Source organism: Podarcis pityusensis (genome assembly GCF_964106645.2).
Source record: "Podarcis pityusensis genome assembly, chromosome: 10".
NCBI classification, from domain to species: Eukaryota; Metazoa; Chordata; class Lepidosauria; order Squamata; family Lacertidae; genus Podarcis; species Podarcis pityusensis.
The window spans coordinates 69,025,037-69,048,850 of NC_138035.1; the positions used below are offsets into that span (position 1 = coordinate 69,025,037).

At 45.1% G+C, this 23,814-nt stretch overlaps 1 protein-coding gene and 1 long non-coding RNA gene across 3 annotated transcripts in view; both read right to left on the reverse strand.

Annotated features, from left to right (window-relative positions):
• Positions 1–12,112, reverse strand: part of LOC308486753 — a 27,653-nt gene extending 15,541 nt beyond the window's left edge. The window contains exons 1-2 of one of the 2 annotated variants that reach the window (XR_013991269.1): positions 12,023–12,112; positions 6,997–7,148 (exon numbers count right to left, since the gene is read on the reverse strand). This is a non-coding gene — a long non-coding RNA (uncharacterized lncRNA). Of the gene's footprint in view, positions 1–6,061; positions 6,832–6,996; positions 7,149–12,022 lie in introns of those variants that run through there. The other variant, XR_013991270.1, reaches the window with a different exon arrangement.
• A 5,240-nt stretch (positions 12,113–17,352) lies between these two features.
• LHFPL3 (LHFPL tetraspan subfamily member 3) overlaps positions 17,353–23,814 on the reverse strand; it is a gene marked incomplete at its 5' end in the record, with an annotated part of 239,956 nt that continues 233,494 nt past the window's right edge. The window contains one exon of the mRNA XM_080972056.1: positions 17,353–22,004. Coding sequence (XP_080828182.1) covers positions 21,976–22,004 — 29 coding nt within the window. The 3' untranslated portion in view covers positions 17,353–21,975. The remainder of the gene's footprint in view (positions 22,005–23,814) is intronic.

The following is a 23,814-nucleotide window of genomic DNA, read 5'->3' on the forward strand; positions in this document are numbered from 1 at the left end:
CCCCAGTGCTCAAAATGCATCCCACGAGCATCTGTCGCAGCCCATGAGAAGGCTGGTGATCGTGCTGCATTTACTGTCTGCTAGAACTACAAATACAGGGAAGGAGAGGCGAGGGCGGGTTTAGCCTAAAGAGGGCTACAAGTTGTGTAGACCTGATCTGAAGCAAATGACTGCCCTTTACTCTTTTGATATCACATTGCCAGAAGCTGCTGTCCCACTAGGGCGCTTCCAGATGTGCGACCAGTGCTCCTCATGCACACAAGTTTTTTCCTGCAGTATCTGCATGGCGTTGTTGGCATGCAAAATCCAGTTTGTACCCCAGGGAACATCCCGTTACAAAACCAACAACCCTGTTGCCAGTGACCTGCTCCCGAGATCTCAGTGGCACGTTTGCAAACTACTGTATTTTTCGCTCTATAACACGCACCAGACCATAACACGCACGTAGTTTTTAGAGGAGGAAAACAAGAAAAAAAATTATTCTAAACGAAATAGTGGATATATGATTTTTGTGGTTCATGCTGTGGCCACAGACATGTGATCTGACAGTGAGTTTGGAGTAGCCCAATGCAAAAATCCTGAGGATCCATGTGGATCCATGCTTTGTAACCACGGAGGAGGGAAGGAAGGGGAACCATGGATCCTCTGCTCACGACTGCAGCAGATCCCCCCCGCCACCCGCAGGCATTCGCTCCATAACACGCACAGACATTTCCCCTTACTTTCTAGGAGGAAAAAAGTGAGTGTTATGGTGCAAAAAATACGGTATGTCTCAACCTAGAAGCAACTCCAGTTGCCCCAGGGCTGCAGAACCGAAGGACCAAGACCTCCCAGCCAGAAAAAAACAAACAAACCAAGAGTTCCAGCTGCCAGGAGACCTGGGAGCCACTCTGGGCTCTGCCACCACGAAACAGAGGCACATGACCACCAGAAGGGAAGATCAGCCTGGCCCCAGCTGGATATAAATGCCCGTTTACAGCTTATTTTGTCAAAAGGATCTCCCTCCTCCTCTTTAGCAAGTCTTTGCAAATTTCGTAAATTTAGTACAATAAATAGGATTCTAAGACATCATCCATGGTGTTCTGGTGCGGTATCAGGGAAAGGAGAGAGAAAGACCCACAAAGAAACTACTCCATCTCCTTTGCAACTTCTAGCTCCGGCTTGAATAAAATGTTAAAAATGGGCAGGAGAGGCGGTTCTGGCATTCGGACCTTTTGTGTCTGGGGCAAAAGTGCTTAGGATCAGCACTGCACAAGCAAATGTAAGACTGCAGGAAGGCAATAATAACTATGAATAATAATAACAATCAATAATAATAACAATAATAATAATTTATATTTGTACTCTGCCCAACTGACTGAGTTGCCCGAGCCACTCTGGTTGGCTTGTTTTCCTTTGGTGGTGAGAGAGGTTGCGGGTGGCCAAGGCTGTGGTTGGTTGTCTTTGATTGGCTGTGGTGAAATTTGTTTTCATGTGTGAGTGGGGTGTGTGTGTGTGTTTGGATCAGGTTAGCCAGATTGATTTGTATGGATTTTTGTCATTGTCTGGTTGGGCTGTGTACGTGATAAAGGGGAACCATACCGGGTGAAGGCATCTTCTTCTATTTGTCCCCTTGTCAGTTTCAATTTGTTGGTTAGTTTTTCTAACAAGGCTGTTTCCCATACTATTTGATACCATTGGCCCATGCTTACTCCTGACAGGTCTCTCCAGTGTCTGGTTATGATGCTTCAGGCTGCTGAGAGTAGGTGGGTTATGAGCTCTTTGTGTTGTGAGTGGGCATTATTGTCTTGTAAGATGTTTAGTAGGGAGTTATAGTCTTTTATAAGGGACACGGGTGGCGCTGTGGGTTAAACCACAGAGCCTAGAAATTGACAACCAGAAGGTCGGTGGTTCGAATCCCCATGATGGGGTGAGCTCCCATGCTCGGTCCATGCTCCTGCCAACTTAGCAGTTTAAAAGCATATCAAAATTGCAAGCAGATAAATAGGTACCGCTCCGGCGGGAAGGTAAACGGCGTTTCCGTGCACTGCTCTGGTTCACCAGAAGCGGCTTAGTCATGCTGGCCACATGACCCGGAAGCTGTACGCCGGCTCCCTCGGCCAATAAAGTGAGATGAGCGCCGCAACCCCAGAGTCAGCCACGACTGGACCTAATGGTCAGGGGTCCCTTTACCTTTATAGTCTTTTATATACTAATCTTTTATGTTCTTCCACATCCGTTTAATGCTCCTAACCCTTCTTTTAGATTCTTATAGTCCTTTAGATATACCTTCTGTTTTAATACTTTTTAGCTTTCCAAAATGTTCTACATAGTCTAAATGATTGTACCCCCACCCTACTTGTGCTGGTCTATGACCGTAATAAAGATTTTATGATGATGATGATTGTCTCTCTCTCTTAAGTAAGACAGAACAGCAACAGAAAACTTCCGACTCCACCCAGTTCAATAGTGCCACCTTATGACAAAGCTATATAATGTCACTACCCACACCTCAGGTATCCTGGACATTGCACCTTTCTGGTCTACAACAAAGTTTAGCCATCCTCAAGTCTAGCTCAACATTAACAACTGCTTGCTTGAGCTGGCTGGGGAATAACCGTAGCAGCAAGTATTAAAACAAGCATGGTTTAAGGACCATTGATTTTATTCCTCTGTTGGTGTTTAACTTCAGAGAGGCAACAGCAATAAAAAGCAACCTCCAAAGTACTACAGGTGTTCTTGCTTTATTGCTGAAGCTATATGGCCACATATAATGGCCGGACGTAAGTGGTTTTAGTGCTTCCTTTGTACGCAGCCTCTTGCAATGACCGCTGTGAAGGTCTCTGTGCTAGCCATTACCCCTTGAATTCCCAGAGAGAGGAGTCTTGTCTTATCAGGCAAAGACAGGGAAAGAGGCAACACATTTATGCACACACTGCATGGCCAAACAGCAACTCTTGTTTGTACCCCAGCTGGAGAAATCTAGGTGAGAGCTCTGTGTTTTTATTTCCAGCCAAGCCTCGGGGGAATGTCGCCTCGGCTGCTAGGAGCCTGCACGCTCCACCTCCCAGTGCCAGCTGATCAGTGGACCCCATGGGCTGGTAAAACAGCATGAATGTGCTCTGTGTTCTGAGACTTCCTCTATTTGATGTGGCAACATGCTCAAACCAACAGCTCTGTGCTTGTGGAGTCTGGACCCATGCCTGTGGGAACAAGTATGCGATTCTAAGCCAGCAGAGTCTTCCCAGCAGGGGATAGGGAGTTGGCTAGAGCTTCACATTTATTTAGCCTCCACATTGTACTAACTGCTGCAGCTGCACAGGAAACAGAAGGGGCTCCAGGTGAGTCTAGAGGGGGCTTACACTTCAGGTAAGATGAATAAGGCAAAGAAGAAGATTAATGGAGTGCTTGATACGAAGAGTGGTGCTGATAGGGGACAGAATATAGTAAACAAGCAAGCACCCAGTTGCTGAGTGAGGAACTGTTTTCCAGGGGAAATGTGTGCTGGGTCACCTGCAGATTGGTGGCATTTGGGGGCGGGATTCAATTGCATATCAGAAATTTAGGTTTAAGGAAATAAAGTGGATTAAAATTCTCCGTTGCTGTGGTGCAAGAAATCCACATTAAAACAAAAACAACAACAATATCTATTCACAGTTACAAAAGTGATGGGAAATTGCACATAACGACAGCATGTGAGTGGAGGTATTAAGCACGGACAAGCGTTTCTTTGCAGGTCCAGGCACAGTCCCCCTTCTTTCCCCTGAAGCCAGACCCGATATCAAAGGAGAAGACATGACAACATATGGGATTAAATTGGCCACAACTTTCAATAAATTTCAGACGTAGGAAACCTTGGCATAGGCACTGGGCATGTATCCCTCTCAGCCCCCTGCTGGGGGTCTGAGGCATGACAGGGTCAAATGGGAATATGGAACCACTGCAAAACGTGCGACGCCGGGGGGTGTGTGTGTGTTCTATGGCCCACCTGTTGTGCGCTTGTGGACAGAGACTCCCCTCAAGACCCCTCTAACAGGGTACACTGTTATTGCCGTCATGGAAGGGGTGAGTTATCCTTTCACCCCTTCATCAGTTATCAGACTAAGGGATTCTGCCCAAGGCCTAAAAACTGCCACTCAAGATTGCAAAATCACTGTCTCACCGCCAAGACTACCTACAGCTGAAACCATTCCTCAAGGCCCTGCTTCACAGCTCTCAACCAATGTTCATTCCCTATAGGGGTGAGGTGAAAAGGTCCAATTTGTCAGTTTTAAGGTCCGGATATCTGATCACTCGGCCACCAAGAGGCAGGGTCGCGTTGTGTAAAGCCCTGTTGATTTTTAGGTAAAGGTAAAGGGACCCCTGACCATTAGGTCCAGTCGTGACCGACTCTGGGGTTGCGCGCTCATCTCACTCCATAGGCCGAGGGAGCCGGCGTTTGTCCGCAGACAGCTTCTGGGTCATGTGGCCAGCATGACTAAGCCGCTTCTGGCGAACCAGAGCAGCGCACGGAAATGCCGTTTACCTTCCCGCCGGAGTGGTCCCTATTTATCTACTTGCACTTTGACGTGCTTTCGAACTGCTAGGTTGGCAGGAGCTGGGACTGAGCAACGGGAGCTCACCCCGTCGTGGGGATTCGAACCGCGACCTTCTGATCAGCAAGTCCTAGGCTCTGTGCTTTAACCCACAGCGCCACCCGCGTCCCTTGTTGATTTTTACTAGGGCGTAATTGAGGCGAGAAGGCTTGAAGGCCCCTTTCCATCTCAGGCGCAGAAGGAGCTCAGACCAAAAGATGGTGTTATCTGGGCATATTGCCCAGATTATTTCAATGTCCACAATTGCTGCCGTGATTAAATTGCTGCTCTTTTGTGCATCCAGATCATTCTCGCCCAGATGAATGAGCATCCTGGGGATCGTGTGAAGTGCCTGTCCATTGCAATTTCAGCATGAGGGCATCCCAGTGCATCCCTCGTTATTTGCCATGAGCGGACTGGAGTGGAGACAGGTCCAACTGGGTCTGCTCTAGTTGCCCTGCCCCCCAGGCTGCCATGGACAGACCAGATTTGAATCTGGCTTTGGCGGGAACCCAGCAGGCTCCACAATGGCCATGGGAGCAGAGCAACGGCCAATGAAAGCAGAAGGCTTCAGGGAGACGGGGAAGCCACACGCTGGGCCGCAAACATGGCCCACCGCCGGGACTGGGTGAGCGGCCATTTTAGGTAGGGCATGAAAGAGGCATCATCGTGCAAAGAGGATATTTTTCTTGTTTTATATGGGCACCTGCGTCTCCTCCAGGCAACTTGCTGATGGAGCAATCATCCTGGTCTGCTTGTACAAAGCTTACGGCACCCATTCTTGATTGAGCATTTGTTCTGATTTGCCCGATGACAGTGAGCATCTATCCTGATCTGCTAGCCTGGAGGGCATCTTCTTCTCATCCTTCCAGGGACCACATCTCACTAGTGGGCCAGAGGTAAAAGTAGGCAGAGCAATTAACACACATTTTACCTTTGTTTCAGCAGCCTAGTTTCTCCACACACTCACATAGGCTTCTCTACTCTTCAGAGGTCAAAGGCACATTCCAGTCAGGTAAAAATATTTGGGGTACAAACCAGAGCACATGAAGGGTGTGAGCAGAGTAGGGATGGCCAGGGGAGAGTCCTGAGGACTGGCCCCTGAGACTGAGGTTCGCCACCCTGGCATATATTTGCAGCCTAAGAGGGAGAAAACACTTTTTTTGCTGTTAAATTTATTATATAGTTTTATTTTCTTAACAGCACACTGCTCTGGGAAGTTATGCCAGAGGCCAGCATATACACTTTCAAAATAAAGCTATGTGTACAACTTTCAAATACAGTGGTACCTCAGGTTAAGAACTTAATTCGTTCTGGAGGTCCGTTCTTAACCTGAAACTGTTCTTAACCTGAGGTACCACTTTAGCTAATGGGGCCTCCTGCTGCCGCTGTGCCACCGCCACACGATTTCTGTTCTCATCCTGAAGCAAAGTTCTTAACCCAAGGTACTATTTCTGGGTTAGCGGAGTCTGTAACCTGAAGCGTCTGTAACCCGAGGTACCACTGTATTGAGTAATGTTGTAAGATGATTTATTTTGAAAGCATCACATCAGGATACAATAAAATGCAACGGGTTTAAATTGCAGGGGAGACAAATGCAGGCTGTTCATGTAGAGTTAAGATATATCTTAAAGATACGATCAAATTAAGTTATGGGGAAACAGCCAAAATAACTTACAAAGCCACTTCCTTTGGGTGGTACTGGACCAAGAGGTGGCTAATTTGTGACCTGCAGGTGTCATTGACCATGTTGGCTGGGTCTGATGGGAATGGAGAGTCCAGCAACAGCGACAGGACCACAGGTTAGCCACCCCTGTTTGAAAAGGGACTCCTGGAAGAATACCTCTGTAGGGTGCTTGGGGTTTCACATTGGGCTCTGCAATCAGTAGAGGGGCCATGGCAAATCTATGGACGTTATCGTCTGCATCACCGGAATAATCTCCCATGAGTAGAGGCTTGCAGATGAGAAGGCATTGATCAAAAGCAGTGCAGCCCAGAAGATGGAGCAGGAGCTGTCTCCTTACACAAAGGAACAGCAGAGCAGAGAGGATCACGCCCTGAAAATAAAAAAGACGAACAGGTCTTGTGGCTTGGGTGCCTTGTGCAACTTTGAGGAAGAGCGTCCTGTCTGCATGAGTGAGCCTTTCTTTTCAGGCGCAATTCCCATGGTCCTCATTAGAAATCTGCTGATTGCTCTGTCAGATGTCGCCGCCGTTGTTTTCCATAAAGTATTTCTTTATTTCGTTTTGTTACGTAAGTAAGGAAAGCAGTTACAAACCTCAAAGGAGGACAAACAGAACAAGAAAGGGAATTTAAAAAAAGGGTAATACAGTAAAAGAGAGAAAAGCAAACAATACTGCAGGGAGGGAGCACTTCAAAGCTAAAATGGTAAAATGTCATACTATTATATGAGATGTACCAAGAATAATGGACGACCACTGACCTAAACAGTCTCCAAAAATTGAGTTGTGAGAGTAGAGGTTGACTGTGCTCTCCCGACCGAGTAACAAACACCAGGAGAGGCCACCAGATACCCTCAAACTTATCAGTCTTAGTAAGACCTTTATACCATTGGACCTGGTGGTATAAACAAACCTGAAAGGGAAAACAGCTTTTAATCCAACTCACTTTAGCTCCCATCCCACTTCAGGGATTGGTGGCTCATGTGAGTCTAATGCAACAATTCTATACTGTTTCATTATCAAGTGAATATATACCAGTTCATCATGTAAGTGGTCTGTGAATGGTCTGAGATGGCACATTAGTTTCATCTTTCGCCAAACATTCTCTGCAGATCAGCAAGATGTTCAGAAGCGTCCACTTTCAAATGCAAACACACACACATGCATTCATCTGATTTAATCCAGGTGATTAAATCACCTTGATTGCAAATAAACTTTGAGTAATGAAAACTTTCCAGTTATTGATTCTTGCTTTACTTTCTCTGTTTGCATCCACATATTCAAGACACACATACACACATCTGGTTCCATCATGTTTACGTGTGTATATCATAGGAGCCAACTCCTAGGGGCTGAGGTCCCTTCAGACTCCCCAATAAAATATTTGAGAGGGCTGCCCCCCCCCCACAGTTGATGGGCATTGCCATTCCAACAGTGTGTGTGTGTGTGTGTGTGTGTGTGTGAGAGAGAGAGAGAGAGAGAGAGAGAGAGAGAGAGAGAGAAGGCGGGAGAGAGAGAATCTTTCTCTCTTATCTATCTATCTATCTATCTATCTATCTATCTATCTATCTATCATCTATCTATCTATCTATCTATCTATCTATCTAATCTAGCTATACCTATCATCTATCATCCATCTATCTAAAATTGGGTGTATCTCTTTCTTTAAAAACTTAGAATTGGAGTAAGGAAAAGAACAAGCTATTGTGTAAATGGTTTGTTGTTTGTTTGTTTGTTTGTTTTTAAGAGCCACAACAACCAATTCTACTCTTGGACCTTTCCTTCTTGACAAAGTACACATCTGTTTTTATGGGCTCCCTTGGAAGGTCAGGCAAGATAGAAAATTAATAAATGAAATGAACATGCTAATGGAAAGGAGAGAAAAATAAATACTGGCCTACTATTAGGATTGAATGAATGAATGAAAGCTGTCAAGTGATTTATCACTGTTCTCAGATAGCAGGAGGCATGCAGAGCCTGTTGACTTAAAGGCCGCACTTGGCTCATCGAGATCGGCTTCCTCTGTGCAGTCCAAGGCTGTGTACACACAATACCTCCAAAGCACATTTGAGGCACATTCTCTTCCTTGGAGAATTCTGGGCACTGTAGTTTATGTCCCACAGAGTTGAAATTCCCAGCAACAACCCTTAACAAACCAGAGAGCCCAGAATTCTTTGAGGAAAAGAATGTGCATTGAAGCTAACATGCTTACATTGCTCCAGGCTACAATCCTGCGTCCGCTTTGTTGTTGTTGTTTAGTCGTGTCCGACTCTTCGTGACCCCATGGACCAGAACACGCCAGGCACTCCTGTCTTCCACTGCCTCCCGCAGTTTGGTCAAACTCATGCTGGTAGCTTCGAGAACACTATCCAACCATCTCGTCCTCTGTCGTCCCCTTCTCCTTGTGCCTTCCATCTTTCCCAGCATCAGGGTCTTTTCCAGGGAGTCTTCTCTTCTCATGAGGTGGCCAAAGTCTTGGAGCCTCAGCTTCAGGATCTGCCCTTCCAGTGAGCACTCACTTAAGAATGGATAGGTTTGATCTTGCAGTCCATGGGACTCTCAAGAGTCTCCTCCAGCACCATAATTCAAAAGCATCAATTCTTTGGCAATCAGCCTTCTTTATGGTCCAAGCTCTCACTTCCATACATCACTACAGTGGTACCTCGGGTTACATATGCTTCAGGTTACAGACTCCGCTAACCCAGAAATAGTGCTTCAGGTTAAGAACTTTGCTTCAGGATGAGAACAGAAATCGTGCTCGGGCGGCACGGCAGCAGCAGGAGGCCCCATTAGCTAAAGTGGTGCTTCCGGTTAAGAACAGTTTCAGGTTAAGTACAGACCTCCGGAACGAATTAAGTACTTAACCCGAGGTACCACTGTACTGGGAAAACCATAGCTTTAACTATACGGACCTTTGTCAGCAAGGTGATGGCTCTGTTTTTTAAGATGCTGTCTAGGGGCCTACTTAGGACAGTGTACCCCATCTTGCGCACTTTTTGCAGCCTTCCCCAACCATGTGCCCCCCCGATGATGGGACTACAGCTCATATCAGCTCATAGCCAATGGCCAGAGATGATGGACATTGTAGTCCAACGCATCTGGAGGGCACCAGGTTGGCGAAAGGGGGCTTATTGGATGGCACTGTTGTCAAGCATGGCATGGCTCCAGTGTTGCAGGGTCATAATCTAGCACAAATCTTTAGTCCCGTAATGAACTGAGAAGGGGAAGTGAGGCCACAGCTCAAACGACGGGGCTGGGAGTAGCTATGGAGACCATCGTCTTTATGGTCGAGATTAGAGCCCAGCATAAAAAGCTTTGTGAGGTTAGAGCAGCAGAGTTGGACAACTTGACTCCTAATGAGCTCGCTTAAACCATCCCAGCTGTAGCTGACTCATGCAGCGGGGCTGAGAAGCAGCAGCCTCAATTGCTGCTCGTGTTTACCCTGGCATCTGTCCCAGAGGCACTTGGGACCGGCTGGAGTTTCCAAGGAGAGCAAAGGTGGGGCTCTGCGAGGGGAAAGAAACAAGAACCAGCTTCCTCTGCTGGAAGGAAACGCTGTGTTGAGCTCAGGGGATGAATGTAAGGCTTCTTTGTAAGCATGAACCCAGGAGGATATGACGACAGCAGGGCGAGCCCATAAAATAGACTCCTTGCCTTTGTATTCCCACAAAGAGGAAACAGGAGACTTTATAGGCCTTCCTTACCGGAGTAACCGGGTGATCCTTGGTGGGCTGCCCCTTCTCAGCCTAGTCTACCTCACAGGATCGTTGTGAGAAGAAAACAGGGTGGTACCCTCCCTATTGCTGCTGCTGCTCTCAACTTCTCAGAGAGTAATAAATACAAAGAACAGACAACCCTGTAGAGTAGGACTGGAGAATTTGTGGCCACTAGCTGCTGATATGGAGCTGAATGTTAGTTTTGTCAGTCAATCTCACCTTTGGCTTTTTATGGCTTGCCAACAAAGGCCCGTATAGTTAAAGCTATGGTTTTCCCAATAGTGATGTATGGAAATGAGAGCTGGACCATAAAGAAGGCTGATCGCCGAAGAATTGATGCTTTTGAATTCTGGTGCTGGAGGAGACTCTTGAGAGTCCCATGGACTGCAAGAAGATCAAACCTATCCATTCTGAAGGAAATCAGCCCTGAGTGCTCACTGGAAGGACAGATCTTGAAGCTGAGGCTCCAAGACTTTGGCCACCTCATGAGAAGAGAAGACTCCCTGGAAAAGACCCTGATGTTGGGAAAGTTGGAGGGCACAAGGAGAAGGGGACGACAGAGGACAAGATGGCCGGACGGTGTTCTCGAAGCTACCAGCATGAGTTTGACCAAACTGCGGGAGGCAGTGGAAGACAGTGTGCTCTGGCGTGCTCTGGTCCATGGGGTCACGAAGAGTCAGACATGACTAAATGACTAAACAACAACAACAACAACAACAACAACATTTAAAGGAGGGGCCAGATAACACAGCTGTTGGTGATGGAAGCAGCAGCACCAGCAAACTCACATTGCTGCAGCCAAGGAGCTTCGACCAAGAACCGCTCAGCTTCTTCACCTCAAGTTTCCTAATAAATCCATCCCTTGTGTCACAACAAGAGTATCTGTCCCTGGCCAGGACCAATATTTGCAAAGGATCTCTGGCTCTTGTTTCAATATTAACCTTTCACATGGGACTTAGCTTCATTCCAGGTACTCCACCATTTCTAGGTTATTTGTACAGTAGTACCTTGGTTCTTAAACATAATCCGTTCCGGAAGTCTGTTCCAAAACTGAAGCGTTCCAAAACCAAGGCACGCTTTCCCATAAAAAGTAATGCAAAATGGATTAATCCGGTCCAGACTTTTAAAAACAACCCTTAAACAGCAGTTTTACATGAATTTTACTATCTAACGAGACCATTGATCCATAAAATGAAAGCAATAAACAATGTACTGCAGTCACACAATCAATCAATCAATCAATCAATCAGTAGCTGAACTGGGTTCCACACGGTCACACACACACAAAAAAGAGCCACAAAAACACGAAATAAATAGCAAAAACAGACAGACCTCAGCATAACACTCAAAACGGAAGCGTAACACTCAAAAGGGAGCACGTTCAACTTCTGAAAAAAGTTCTCAAACCGGAACACTTCCTTCCGGGTTTTCAGTGCTTGGGTTCCAAGTTGTTTGAGTACCAAAGCGTTTGAGAACCAAGGTACCACTGTATCTTTTCACCCTCCAGGAAGACTGTCTTTGTTACAACCCTGGTATTCCTGATGCTCACACACAAGCTTTATTTTGTGCTAATCTCAAGTAGCGATGAAGTTATTTGCAAGAGACGAATGGTAAATTTATTAGGGAGCCTGTAAACCAGGAAGGGGGCGCAGCAGGCCTGGGGTCCAAATGTAGACCTTTCTGGCCACTCCTAATAGTGAACTCAGCTCGCAACAGGATTGTAGCTAAAATGGAACCCCTGAGAAACAAGATGAAGGTATCAGTATGCTCGGGGGAACTCTAAGCTCTGTAGAAGTACAAAACTTTAGAGGGAAAGCCCTAATGGTGCAATCCTGCCATCCTAACGCAGCCCAACACTAAGTACAGCAGAATGTGAAGTGTCTGCCACCTCTGGCTGAATGGAAAACTGGGAGGGTTTGTGCGCAATTGCGTATCCCGGAGAGGGCATGGTTAAATCTCTCTCTCTCTCTCTCTCTCTCTCTTTCTCTCTCTCTCTCACACACACACGTATACGGAGGCCTCCGTTTTCCCAATACCATTTTATTTTTATTTTATTAAAATAACATCTTACCTTTCCAGTGCATAAAGAGAAACAAAACAATCTCTGTGGGGTTGCCTATATAATTTCCTTTCTCCAAACTGTACGTCTTTTAAGCATCAACACTTTGCTTTTCTTGGGATGCTAGCCAGCCAGTTTCCCAATACTGTGTAGTTTCCGGCTGTCTCTTAGAAAATGTTTTACAGCCATCTACTGGACAATATAACAAACTGCATCTCAGGAATAAATGACGGAGCTTCACGACAGCAACTGTTAGGTAGAAACATTCCCCTTTCACAACAGCTTTAGGATTGGGAAACATCATTATTGCCATATTGGCTCGCAAGCAACACAAGAAACGAACCTGGGAAGTGTAAATGCTTTTTCTAGGCCAGGTTTTACTCTTAAAGTAGCACAGTGCCTTTTCATAGGATGATAATGCATACTTCATCTTCTTTCCTGATCTTCTGTGCCTTGTCTTTTAAGAGCTGCATGGTATACATAAACTTAATATCTATTGATTTTACTACACTTTTATGGTGCAGAAAGGCTGCATCTTGTAAATTTATACTTGTTATGTAAGGAGAGGGTGCCCTGCCTATATAGCCAAATACATTCGGATCATAGCTGTCAACATTTCCCCTTTTTAAAGGGAAATTCCCTTATTCCAAACAGGATTCCTCGCAAGAAAAGGGGAACATTAACAGCTATGATTCAGATTTGTACGCTTCTGTTTAATGGCTGCTTTTTATTTTATGGTACCAGTCTGCCTGCCATTGCAAAGCAGAGGTGATAAATACCTTTCAGGCCAGGAGCCACAGTGCGCCATGGGAGCAACAGACTCTTACCTTTGTACAGCAGGCTGCATCCCTACCATTTAATAATAATAATAATAATAATAATAATAATAATAATAAATTTAAAAGCAATAGGTTTTCAAACACATTGCTCTCCATCCTGGCACCATCATATGTCAAGGACACATTCCAGCCGGGCAAAAGCTCTCAGGACCAGTGAAGAGTGTGGCCTGCAAAATGGGCACAGGGAGCAGTCTTGAGAGCTGCATTTGGCCCCTGGGGCTTGAGATTTCCCACTCCTGCTTTGCAGACTACAGAGCAGGTCCCTGCCCCGAGGTGCTTACAATACAAAATTTGATTCAAGGGAAAGAGAGGAAGAGGCAGGAGTAAACAGGCAGCGAATATAGACTTTCAGTTAGGAATATAAGAAGCTACCTTATAACAAGGCCATTGGGTCCATCTAGTATTGCCTGCACGGATTGGCAGCATCTCTTTGTTGTTTTCAGGCAGGGGCACCACCTGAAAGTGTGAGGGATTGAACCTGGCATTTTCCGCACGCAAGGCAGATGCTCTTACGTCTGAATGCAAGGCAGCTTCAGCCTTGACAAAGGCTGAGGCTGGACCACAAGCTGAATAGCCAAGGAATACAAGTACAAATCAGGTTTTGAAAAAGGTTTAACTTTCTTCTCTTTCTCTCGCAACTTAGGAGGAGGAGACTCATGGAAATATGCAGGAGACAAAAAATTAAAAATATACAGATTGTTTGGGGAAAGTGGATTATTATGCTAAGTGGAAGCAGGTCCACCCCCTCATGACTGCTGGGATGCCTGCCAGATTTTTCCATATGTTATTTTTTTAGCAGGAACACAACAAACTCCCCCCCCCCCCGAGATTCCGGAAGGAAAGAGGCAGCAGCTGGAGTTCTAGCCAGGATCTGGTAGCAAGAAGAGAGCTTGAGTGGAGGGATTGGGGTGGGAGGCTGAGAAGGTATCGAGATCAACTGTCCAGGAAAAGAAAGCATTTTGTGTGATTAGCAGCAGGACCCACAACGCAGGCAAGTGGAAAGAGCAGGAAGCAGATATGCAGGCCAGAGAATATTAATAATGGCACAGATAACTGGATCTGTGTACATCACTGACGTTTAAACGTATTTTTAAAAAGCTGGGCTTTGGGAACCTCAACTTCCACAGCGTAAAATGCAAAAGGTGAACGGCAAAACCTTTGAGCGTACCACCAGATGGCAGCAGCCAGGCACACTGGGCCACTGCATTTCCTAAATAACAACATCCCATTTCATGAAAATGTTTTTTTCAGTGCTCTTGGCATTCCTGCCTACTACCCTACCTTAGGACAGAAATGTTCTGAAGCCCAGAGGATTCCAGTGTAAATGCACTTAATTCAAAATGGTTGAAATGATGAAAGGTGCTTCATTCCATTGTCTAACGCAAGTTGTGGAACAAGTGCCCTCCCTCCCCCTACAACCTGGATTATATTGGTTAGTGAAGACCAGGAGTGGGCAGAATAATCTGCATCTCCTGCCAGGGTTCTGACTGATCTGCAGTCACCTGGTAAGGTGCAAACTGCTTACATAACAGCAGTGACAAAATGACCTCCTACCCACCACAAAATTTCATCGCTGAAATGAATAAATCTTCGGGTAGCTGGGAATGGACTGTTGTACAAAAAGACCCTGAGACCTGCCCAATTCTGGTACTCAGAATAAATTCCTGGGCTCAGAATTTTTTAATTATATGTTTATGCCTTTTGCAGCAGGTTCTGGTTTGTGGGTCTTTTAAAAGGCTAAGTCAGTACATCCTGCACACCGGACATCTGCCCAACGTGGGCCAGCCTAGGCAGGCAGCAGTCCCTCTTCCTTAGAGGGGTGATGGAGGAATATGCTTGTTTTTGTGACAGCTACCCAGGCATTGCCCTCATTGGGATGAATTCCTATGCAGGAAATTTCGTGCGGCACCGAGGGACTTTGTAAATGCTTTGTACCATTAGAAGCGCTTGTTGGCATCTGTCTGTCATGAGAGGCAATGGAGTGCGCCTCTGGGGGTGAAGCCAAACCACTGTGTTAGGAGCACCAAAGTGACCTCAACTGGGCGCAAGCCTGGGCAGTGTGTATGGAGGTTCTGGGCTGCCCAGGCAACAACACCCCCCTCTCAGCCTCACTGATGTGGTCTAAAGGAAAGCAGAGTAAGACTAGCTTGGCTGCAGGAGTTGCCAGACAGAGGCATACAAGTTGCCACCCAACTGTCTTAGGGACTCTGCTCTGGATTTGTGGAGGGTTTTCCCCTTAGCTTTTTCTTCTCCCAGAAATAACATACAAGGCAGTGAAGATTTAGGATCAAAGTTTTCCTTCTCCTAGATGGGAGAGCCAGTGTGGTGTAGTGGTTAAGAGCAGTGGACTCGTAATCTGGTGAACTGGGTTCGCATCTCCGCTCCTCCACATGCAGCTGCTGGGTGACCTTGGGCTAGTCACACTTCTCTGAAGTCCCTCAGCCCCACTCACCTCACAGTGTGTTTGTTGTGGGGGAGGAAGGGAAAGGAGAATGTTAGCCGCTTTGAGACTCCTTCGGGTAGTGATAAAGCAGAATATCAAATCCAAACTCTTTTTCTTCTACCCTCCCTGGTTGATGAGCCTTATGCCTTCTTGACCGTTGGACCCACTGTTAGTCTCGTCTGCTCAATCTACTAGAGCCTGTCTTCACCTGCAGAGGAAGTTCCTAATTCACCGAGGGTTTGAGACTTATCGGCTACCCTCATCTGGTTTAGCCAGTCAGTCAAAGCTGTTCCCAGGTATGGTGGCTGTTGCATGCTGACAGCTACAATGAGTCACAGGTCAGCGTTGAGTGCAGGGTGGTGACCAAAGATGGAGCATGATGTGTCTTCCCTCCCCTAACACATCATCAGAAGCAGGGAGATAAAACTACCGAGCTGAGGTCAATGAAGATGAGAAACTAGACTTATAACTACAGCAGGGCTGCACAACGTGTTGTGTCTGGCAGAGGTTGTTGGGCTACAATGTCCATTGTCTCTGATCATTGACCATGAAGGCTGGTGCTGATGGGAGTCCAACCACTTCTAGATGCCACAGGCTGCCCATGCCAGACCTACAGCAAAATGTGAGGAGTTGACACATCCCAGCACACACTGCTTCCCCACAAGCCCTCAGTGTGGCTAATCCAGCAAAACGTTTGTTGGTGAGATGAAGACTTTAGCTGTCACTCATTCTTTCCACATTGTGTCCGGTGTGTACACCTGTGGAGCTAATAAAAATGGTAAGGGTGTTGCGGACCAGTTCCTGACATGTGGAAAATTTAGAGGTGCTGTATGGATTTCAGAGTGTGCCATTAAAAAGGGGCATCGGGTGTTAAGGCCCAATGTTCCTCTCCTTCTCGCTCTGATATGTGAACCTGATTTTGGTTTTCCTGGTCACTTCCAAATTATTTAAGAGTTTATTGAGCATTGATGTGATCAGTTAAAATGTCCAATCAGTGAGCTTACTAGATCAATGGACTCTGCAAGACAGTTTAGCTGCTCTGCAGACTTCTGCAAGACATTAGTTAATTTGCAGCTAATCTGCAATTCAAATAGATTTGCTAAATCTGATCAGACAATACTACAAGGCCTCCTTGCATACATTTTCATCCATAGCTTTTGGATGTTTTTATTGGATTTATTATTTTTCCCAAGCCATCCCAGGAATTTAGCTGAAGGGTTAAGAAAAGAAATCCCATAATAAATAAAACCACATTTACATTTGAGTAAGCAACTTAGACTTTCTTATTGAACAATTCTAGACATGTTTCCACAGCAGTAAGTCCTGCTATATTCAGTGGGACTTACATGCAAGTAAGTGTGCCTAGGACTGAAGCTTTAATTTACTGCTAATTAGCTAATTAGCTGCTTCAAAGCACAGCACAACAACCTTAGAAGAAGATACCTGGATGAGATAAGGTACAAACCACATAGAATAATACTTATAATGCTATTCATCAACTAAGTACTGTATAGCACTAAGGGCAAAAAGATTGTAACGTTGGCCTTTTTAGCCACTTTGAAAAGTAAGATGTAAATATTAAATTATTATTTGAAGGTCTGAATACTAAAACCTGCATAGTTGTCTGCTTTATTTTCATCATAGAGTAAGCTGTAAGTTGGGGTGTTGAGTTCAGTGGAAAGAGTCCAAGCTTTCAGCCTTAGGCAGACTTGCCAATGTGTATCTCCTATTGCATCCTATTCCTTCCTTCCACATGAATGCTTGTAGAACGGGCCATTGCACCTTCGGGGTGACTCTGGAACTCAGAGCTATTGTTCAGAAATCCTTATCAGCCAGTGAGATGATTGTGAACAAATTCCATTGTCAGTGCTGCACCTCTGGTTAAATTCATTGATACCTTAAATAAAAGATGCACCACTGTACATCTTTTATACTACAAAAGCTGTGAGAAAAACGACTGGGATAAGCTTTTTTCTAAAAAAAGAAGGGAGAGAGAGAGAGAGAGAGAAAGGAAGAAAGAAAGAAAGAAAGAAAGAGAGAACATCCACATCTGAATGAACTAGAGAGAAAGGCACTAGAACACTTTATTCTAGTATGCTACAAAAATTCATTATTTATCTTTATTAGGTACTTTAATAACAAGCATACCTTAAAGTAACAAAAATTATTGTTCTTTGTTTCTTCAGAAAGGCAGGTATTCCAACAGATTTCTTTACAATTTGTTGACCTTTTTCTTTTCAAAAAAACAACAACACAAAGAGAAATAAAGCAAAGAAACCAAAGACCACAACTCTTTTTGACATGTTACAATGGGGCGACCTGGTGGAAAGTGTCAACACTTTAAGAAGTTAAAAACAGACTCCTACTTACATTGAATGATGTATGTACTTAAAACTGTTTTGCTTCCTTTATATATATATCTATCTATATATATCTATGTACATCTATATACACACACGCAGGTATCTACACACAAATGGTCATGGGGAAACCCACATCAGTTTGCAAGATTTTTGCAGTAACATTACTGGGCCACAGTGAGAAACAGGATGTTGAGAGGTGGGAACGCCTGCTGAAGAGAATAACGAGTTTTGCTTTCATGATTTGGGTCTAAGGACCACCCCGCCATATTGGTACCAACAAAGTCAGCGATGGCCAGTTTTGTCAGGACTAGGTCATGGGATCTGAAGAGCCCTGATAGGTCAAGGAGCTTTGGATCACATCAAAAGTGGCAATTTTCTGGAAATGTCAGGTGTTGTGGAGTCAACACTGGAGTCAACAATGGTCAGAAACAGAGGGCCATGGTGGGAGGGCCATGGTCACTGCTGGATAATTCATCTTTGGAAGGCTAAGATCAAAGCACAGACCAGAGGGAGGTTGAGGATGACGCAGGTATGGAGAATAAAAGTTTGTATGGCAATGGAAGGTAGGAAAGCACAAATCCAAAGAGATAAGTTGCTCTGGTAAGGGCCAGAAGTTGACCAGAAAGGTGTCATACTTAATTTGGGGTCACCAGAGGCTAATGAGAAGCCAGGAACAGCACCAAACATAGTCATGATGACAGAAAAGGACCAATCCTCATCCCCCAACGCCAGCTATCCTTTGCAGAAGATGCTGCTAAGGAGGTCAGGAAGGTTTCTGGTTCAAGCTCTTGAGAGGCTGCGATGTGAAGGACAATGACTTTTTGGGGTGTGTTGTCTGTTCTGGACAATGACTCATGGTTCAACACGTGATTAAAATATTGAGGGTTTCCCAGGAAGTGGCAAACTAGAAACACACTGCTGTTTACAATAATGGCCACCACACACCAAAAAGCCAAGCATTCACATTACTACCTCAGCAGAGTTGCTGTGTGATGTCAGAACCAGCTGATCAGAGTTTGGGCTGATGTCCTTTCTGGCATTTCCCTGTAATACTCAAGACAACTCTTACCTTTTAAGCACCGGAATCTGGTTTTTTGCCCTACGGCAAGAGGTAGCCAAAGTCATGCCACTGAGTTCTTTTGGACCACAGCATCCATCAGCTCCAGCCAGCATGGCTAATGGTCAGGGATGATAGGAGTTGTACATGGGGGGGGCATTCTAGCTACCACTGCCCTTCAAGCACTTCTGCCATGATGGTCCTTTGCCTTTACTGCTTTTCTCTCACAGCAGGGGGTGGGGGTGGGGTTTCCTGGCTATGTAGTTTTCTGTCACAGTGCAAAGGGTTAGAATAGATGAATCTCTGGTCCTTTCCAACCCTAAACATTCCATTTTATAACTAAGGATATAACCCTAAGCCCTGCTGAATGCATTAGACCTTATTTTTGAGTAGACACATATAGGATTGCAATATAAGGCTGCAGTCCTAGGCATACTTACTTAAGAATAAGGCTGACTGAAGTTACATTTGAGAACACACGCATCGGATTGGGCTGTAAGGCTGCAATCCTAAATAGACTTACTAGGGAGCAAGTCCCACTGAATTCTGTATTCCGGGTTAACCCAAGATAACTTTATCATTGATGCCACTAATTACTATCATTTCTGCTGGGAGCCTAATGCCTGAGGCAGAAACCACCAGGCCACAGAAAGCAATCAGATGGCAATTCATATTATAACATTTAACAAATTTAACAAGTAACAAATTAAAAAGAAAAGAAAAAAGAATTGGGACATGACCCAGACAAATAATGACTCTGTTAATCTGATGGTGGAACCATACATTGTGAGAAAAATGGGTTGCCAAGGAAAACATCCTTATTCTCTTTTTAAACATCTAGTTCAATGATGTCCTCCTGATATCATCAGACCTGGAGTATTCCCACCCCATTTTGCAAATAGTTGGCTGCCACCGGTAGGGGAACAGTATCCTGACATCAGGATATACATTAAGGTGTGCTACTTTTGATAGCGGGAGATAACTCAACCCGAGACATCCATTTTTGTTCAGTTTGGCCCTTAATTACTATCTCCTTAGTTAGGCAGAACACCTAGAGATCGAGATTCATTGCAGCCACAGGTGTGCTGGGCTATATGTAAATATGCTACTCCTGTTTAACCAAACCTTGGGTTGTCTAGACATTTCCTCCAGGCTGTTCAAGATTAATGAAGTTTCCCTGCACTTCCACTGACTTTCATTCACAGCCCACGGCGAGCCATTTTGTCCTTGGAACCTCGGGAGGGAATCACATTATACAGCACCACTGTGAAAAAGACGCTATGAATATCTATTTATGCTGTATAACAATGTTATCGGTAACTTCCTCTGGCAAACACTCCGCACACAGCATTGGAATACTACAGTGCTGGGGGCAGCATAAGCACCTAGAGAGTGGGGGGAAAAGTTGTTTACTTAGAAAGAACCCTTTTAAATATATTGATAGTGTGTCCATAGGCATTTCAATCAGAGAGACAAGCAGCTTTAAACACAAATGGCTTTCTACAGATTTATTCAAAAATGCAAAATCTAGCTTGTTTCCCCCGAAAACCCTTCTATTACAGCGCATTTTTCTTACGCTAGATGCAGCGGTGAATGGTGAACCAGAGTTGTAAAGGAGAAGTCGCGCATCCTTATGTAGTGCCCACCTGTAGTGTGGCAAACAGTAACCAGTTTCTGTCTGGTATAAGTAATTAGTAAGCATTGTGCGATGTTGTGCATGGAGGGATCCGTACTGATAATACATTACTTAAAGTCAAGTTTTCTAAAGGCAGCAGAGGAGCAGAAAGATGACGCTTTAAAACTGGCTGAAGAAAACATCACTGAGAGCAGAAATGTACCTCTTATGTATTTCCCCCATTCAAATGGATCCCCACAAATGGACTGGTTTGCCTCAAAGCCTCGTGTGGCAACGATACAATAAAAACGTAGCTGCCCAGAGTTAGCTCTGTTTGTTCTCTACTTTGAGCTAGTTGGAATAATTATTCCAAGCAGTCCTTTCATTGCTATTTGTAAAGAACGTCCATTTCCTTCTCTCAGATCAGAAAAACGGTAAAAGTGCGTCACGGCAGCTCTTACATGGTTACATTTCGGATGCCAAGACTAACTCTATATTGTTTACCAACCTTACTATGTCATGTTTTGCAAAATGGCTTCCCACTGGACGTCAGCAGCACTTACCCCAACTGCCAACTCATCATGAGGGAGCTGGCTGAGTTTGCTTCAGGAGGCAGATTTGGGGTAGCAATTTCTTGAAATATTATCTTAAAAAAACACACACACACACACACACACACACACACACAACAGACACATTTGGACTGTCTGCTTCAGGCACAAAAATGTCTTGGGCCTATCTTTTACATCTCCGTTCTCAACCTTACCTTATCTGAGCTCTCTCCCCTCCACAGTTTATAATTTGACTGGGAGGCAAGGACGGGAATGGAGACATGCTACAAGGAACCTATTGGGTCCCCAATGAATCTCTGGAATAGCCTGCGAAAGAATTGTGGAAGGAGATGGATCACTCGTCACTTTATGGGTTTTCATGTTTCCTCCTCACGGAGATTTCGCAGTTTGGGAGCCACCATCTCAGAGCCTTTGCAGAATAAGAATTCGAGTCTGAAACAGCCACAGAGTCGCTACGCACAGAGAGTAAACAGAACATGTAGGCAAGGAATCAAGAAGCATTGTGTTTCAAAGTGAAGGCCAAATGAGGTGCAGCAACGGTGGATTCAAAAAGTTTACGCCATTTCCTCTGTAACCTGAAACGTAAGAGAGTCTTTTCTGCAGCGATGCTAGATGATGCCCTCTCTGGTTCCTGGTGGCCGGAACAGGAATTCTCTGAGTTAACTGTCCCCGCCTTATGAAATGCTTTATTTTAAAGGATTTTGCTTTTCAGTTGAAATAATAATTATTTTTTTTTACAAACCTCCTTGATGCATGTATATTAATATGTTTACCTAGTGACAACTATACCCCCGTTTAAAATTTATTCCCCTTATGTGACTTTTCATGCATGCCTTCTGAATGTTGCATCCAGTGACAGTTCCTAATGAGCTGGTGGGTAAATCCAGGATCGAATCTCTCTCCAGAGAACCACTTGCATGTCTGGCTGAACTGTGCTTAGAAGGCAGCTCTTGGCAGTCAGACTTTTTAGTTTTTCTTACACTCGTCAACATTCTCCTTCATCACAGGCTTCCTTCCCAAGCGTCTTCCCATTTAATGCTGATGTACAAAAGCTGTTACTTGGTTTTGTTTTGTGCTCATTCTAGTGAGGATTGGCTTAGCAGAACTGCAAAACAGAGAGAGAAAGAGAAAAGCCAAGTTAGCGCTGGAGGACATATTAGCAGAGGAATTCCTAGGCTTTCCTGTCCCTTGATATGGCAAACCTCCCGTTTCCGTTTGTTATAAAAGCTGTCAGGCTTAGGCCGAGCCCAGGCTGAGACGCCTCACGAAAAGCAAGGTTCTCTCTGCATGTCTTTTGTTCATCATTTGAGGTTCTCAGGTAAGAACAAAGCCACAGAAACAGCACAACACAGTTCCTTTGGCTGAGGAGCCACATGAGATAAAAGATGAAAGGCGAGAGACTGGCTCACCTATATTTACTAAAAACCTCTCCAGGCCATACTTCACTATAATGAAACGCCCAAGGAAGGGTTGTGACAGTCATAAAAAATTAAAACTGAATAAAAACATATAGACGGTAGAAAATGAAAAACGGAAGAGCAGAACAACAACAACAAGCAACATACACATTGCTTAGTTCGTTCCTCTTTGATAGTCTGTGGTTGAAGATGCCCACAAACTCATGTGGAAAGAAGTACTGTGTCCCAGTCTGACCACAGGAATTTGCCTCGCACCAGATCAGATTTCTTTTTAAATATGGCATAGGGTTATAGATAGTAGGGTGTTGGGGACTGGCTGGATGAGAGGTAGAAGCTGTCTGACTAGGAGCCCCCCAGGGAAAGCCCAGAGGACTTTGGATCTGAGCTCCTGATGGTGGGAAACTGGCCACACCCCAGAGGAGAAGAGCGGGAGACTGGGAGCTTGGAGGAGGATGGAGAGGAGGAAACAGGCAGGTGCGCCAGTACACAGCAGAGACAGGAATCAAATTTGGCAGCTCCACCACACAGCCACCCCGATAGCTTCTCTGCTGACCTCCTGCCGCCCCCCCCAATAAAAACAAGGCGTCTATTGCACGTTACAGAGCAGAGAGCCAGGCAGAAACAGAGTTGTTGTAGACAGAGAGAGGGGCCTGACACAGAGGGTTATAGAGTGGAGTTGGGGGAGTTATAAGCCAGTTCGGGCAATGGCTTCATCTAGAAAGAAGCAACCCTTAGAAGTCTCTATGTGTTCTCTGCTCTGTTTCCTTAATAAAGAAACTAACTGTAAGTTAGCCGGCGTGTCACTGTCTTTCTCTGAACTGTGTACGACCTATTCTCCCTGTCGGCTCCCTGACACAGGGGTGGAAAATCTCAGGCTCTGAATGTGGCCCTTCAAGCCTCTCTATCTGGGCTTTAGGACTCTTCATTGGCCACACTGGCTCTTCCTGGCCACACCCCTCACTGTCCCGGCTTTGCATCTTCCTTGAGGGCTTTTGCCTGGCTGGAACATGCTATGGACTCTGACTATGGTTCCTGCTTGCCTGGATGGAGGATAGAGAAGAGTGTGTCAGTAAATTAACAGTTGTGGTTCCACCCACGTTTGACTCTGGTCCCATGATCCACCACTGGCGTGTGGAGTGTTGCCCTCTCTACAGTGACTGGAACTGCTTCCTCAGAGGCTCAGGAACAAAAAGGTATTTCCTTGTGTGGCACCAAATCTCTCTCCCCACACCCGTCTTTCGCAGGACCAGTTGTGTTTCAATGGTTCCCTCTCCACTACATCATTGGTAAGTAGACCAAGCCATTGTTAGTGCTTTATATCACCAGTCTTCTCATAATTTGATCTAAGCTTATACCTAACCAGATCATATCCAACATTAAGGATTTTTTTTTTTAAAGGAAAACTCACAGTTTATTGCCAATTTTCTATTCAAAGTCTTCACCATGTTTTATTAAGCGCAGAAACCTTTGATATTCAATTTCAGGGCCACAACACAT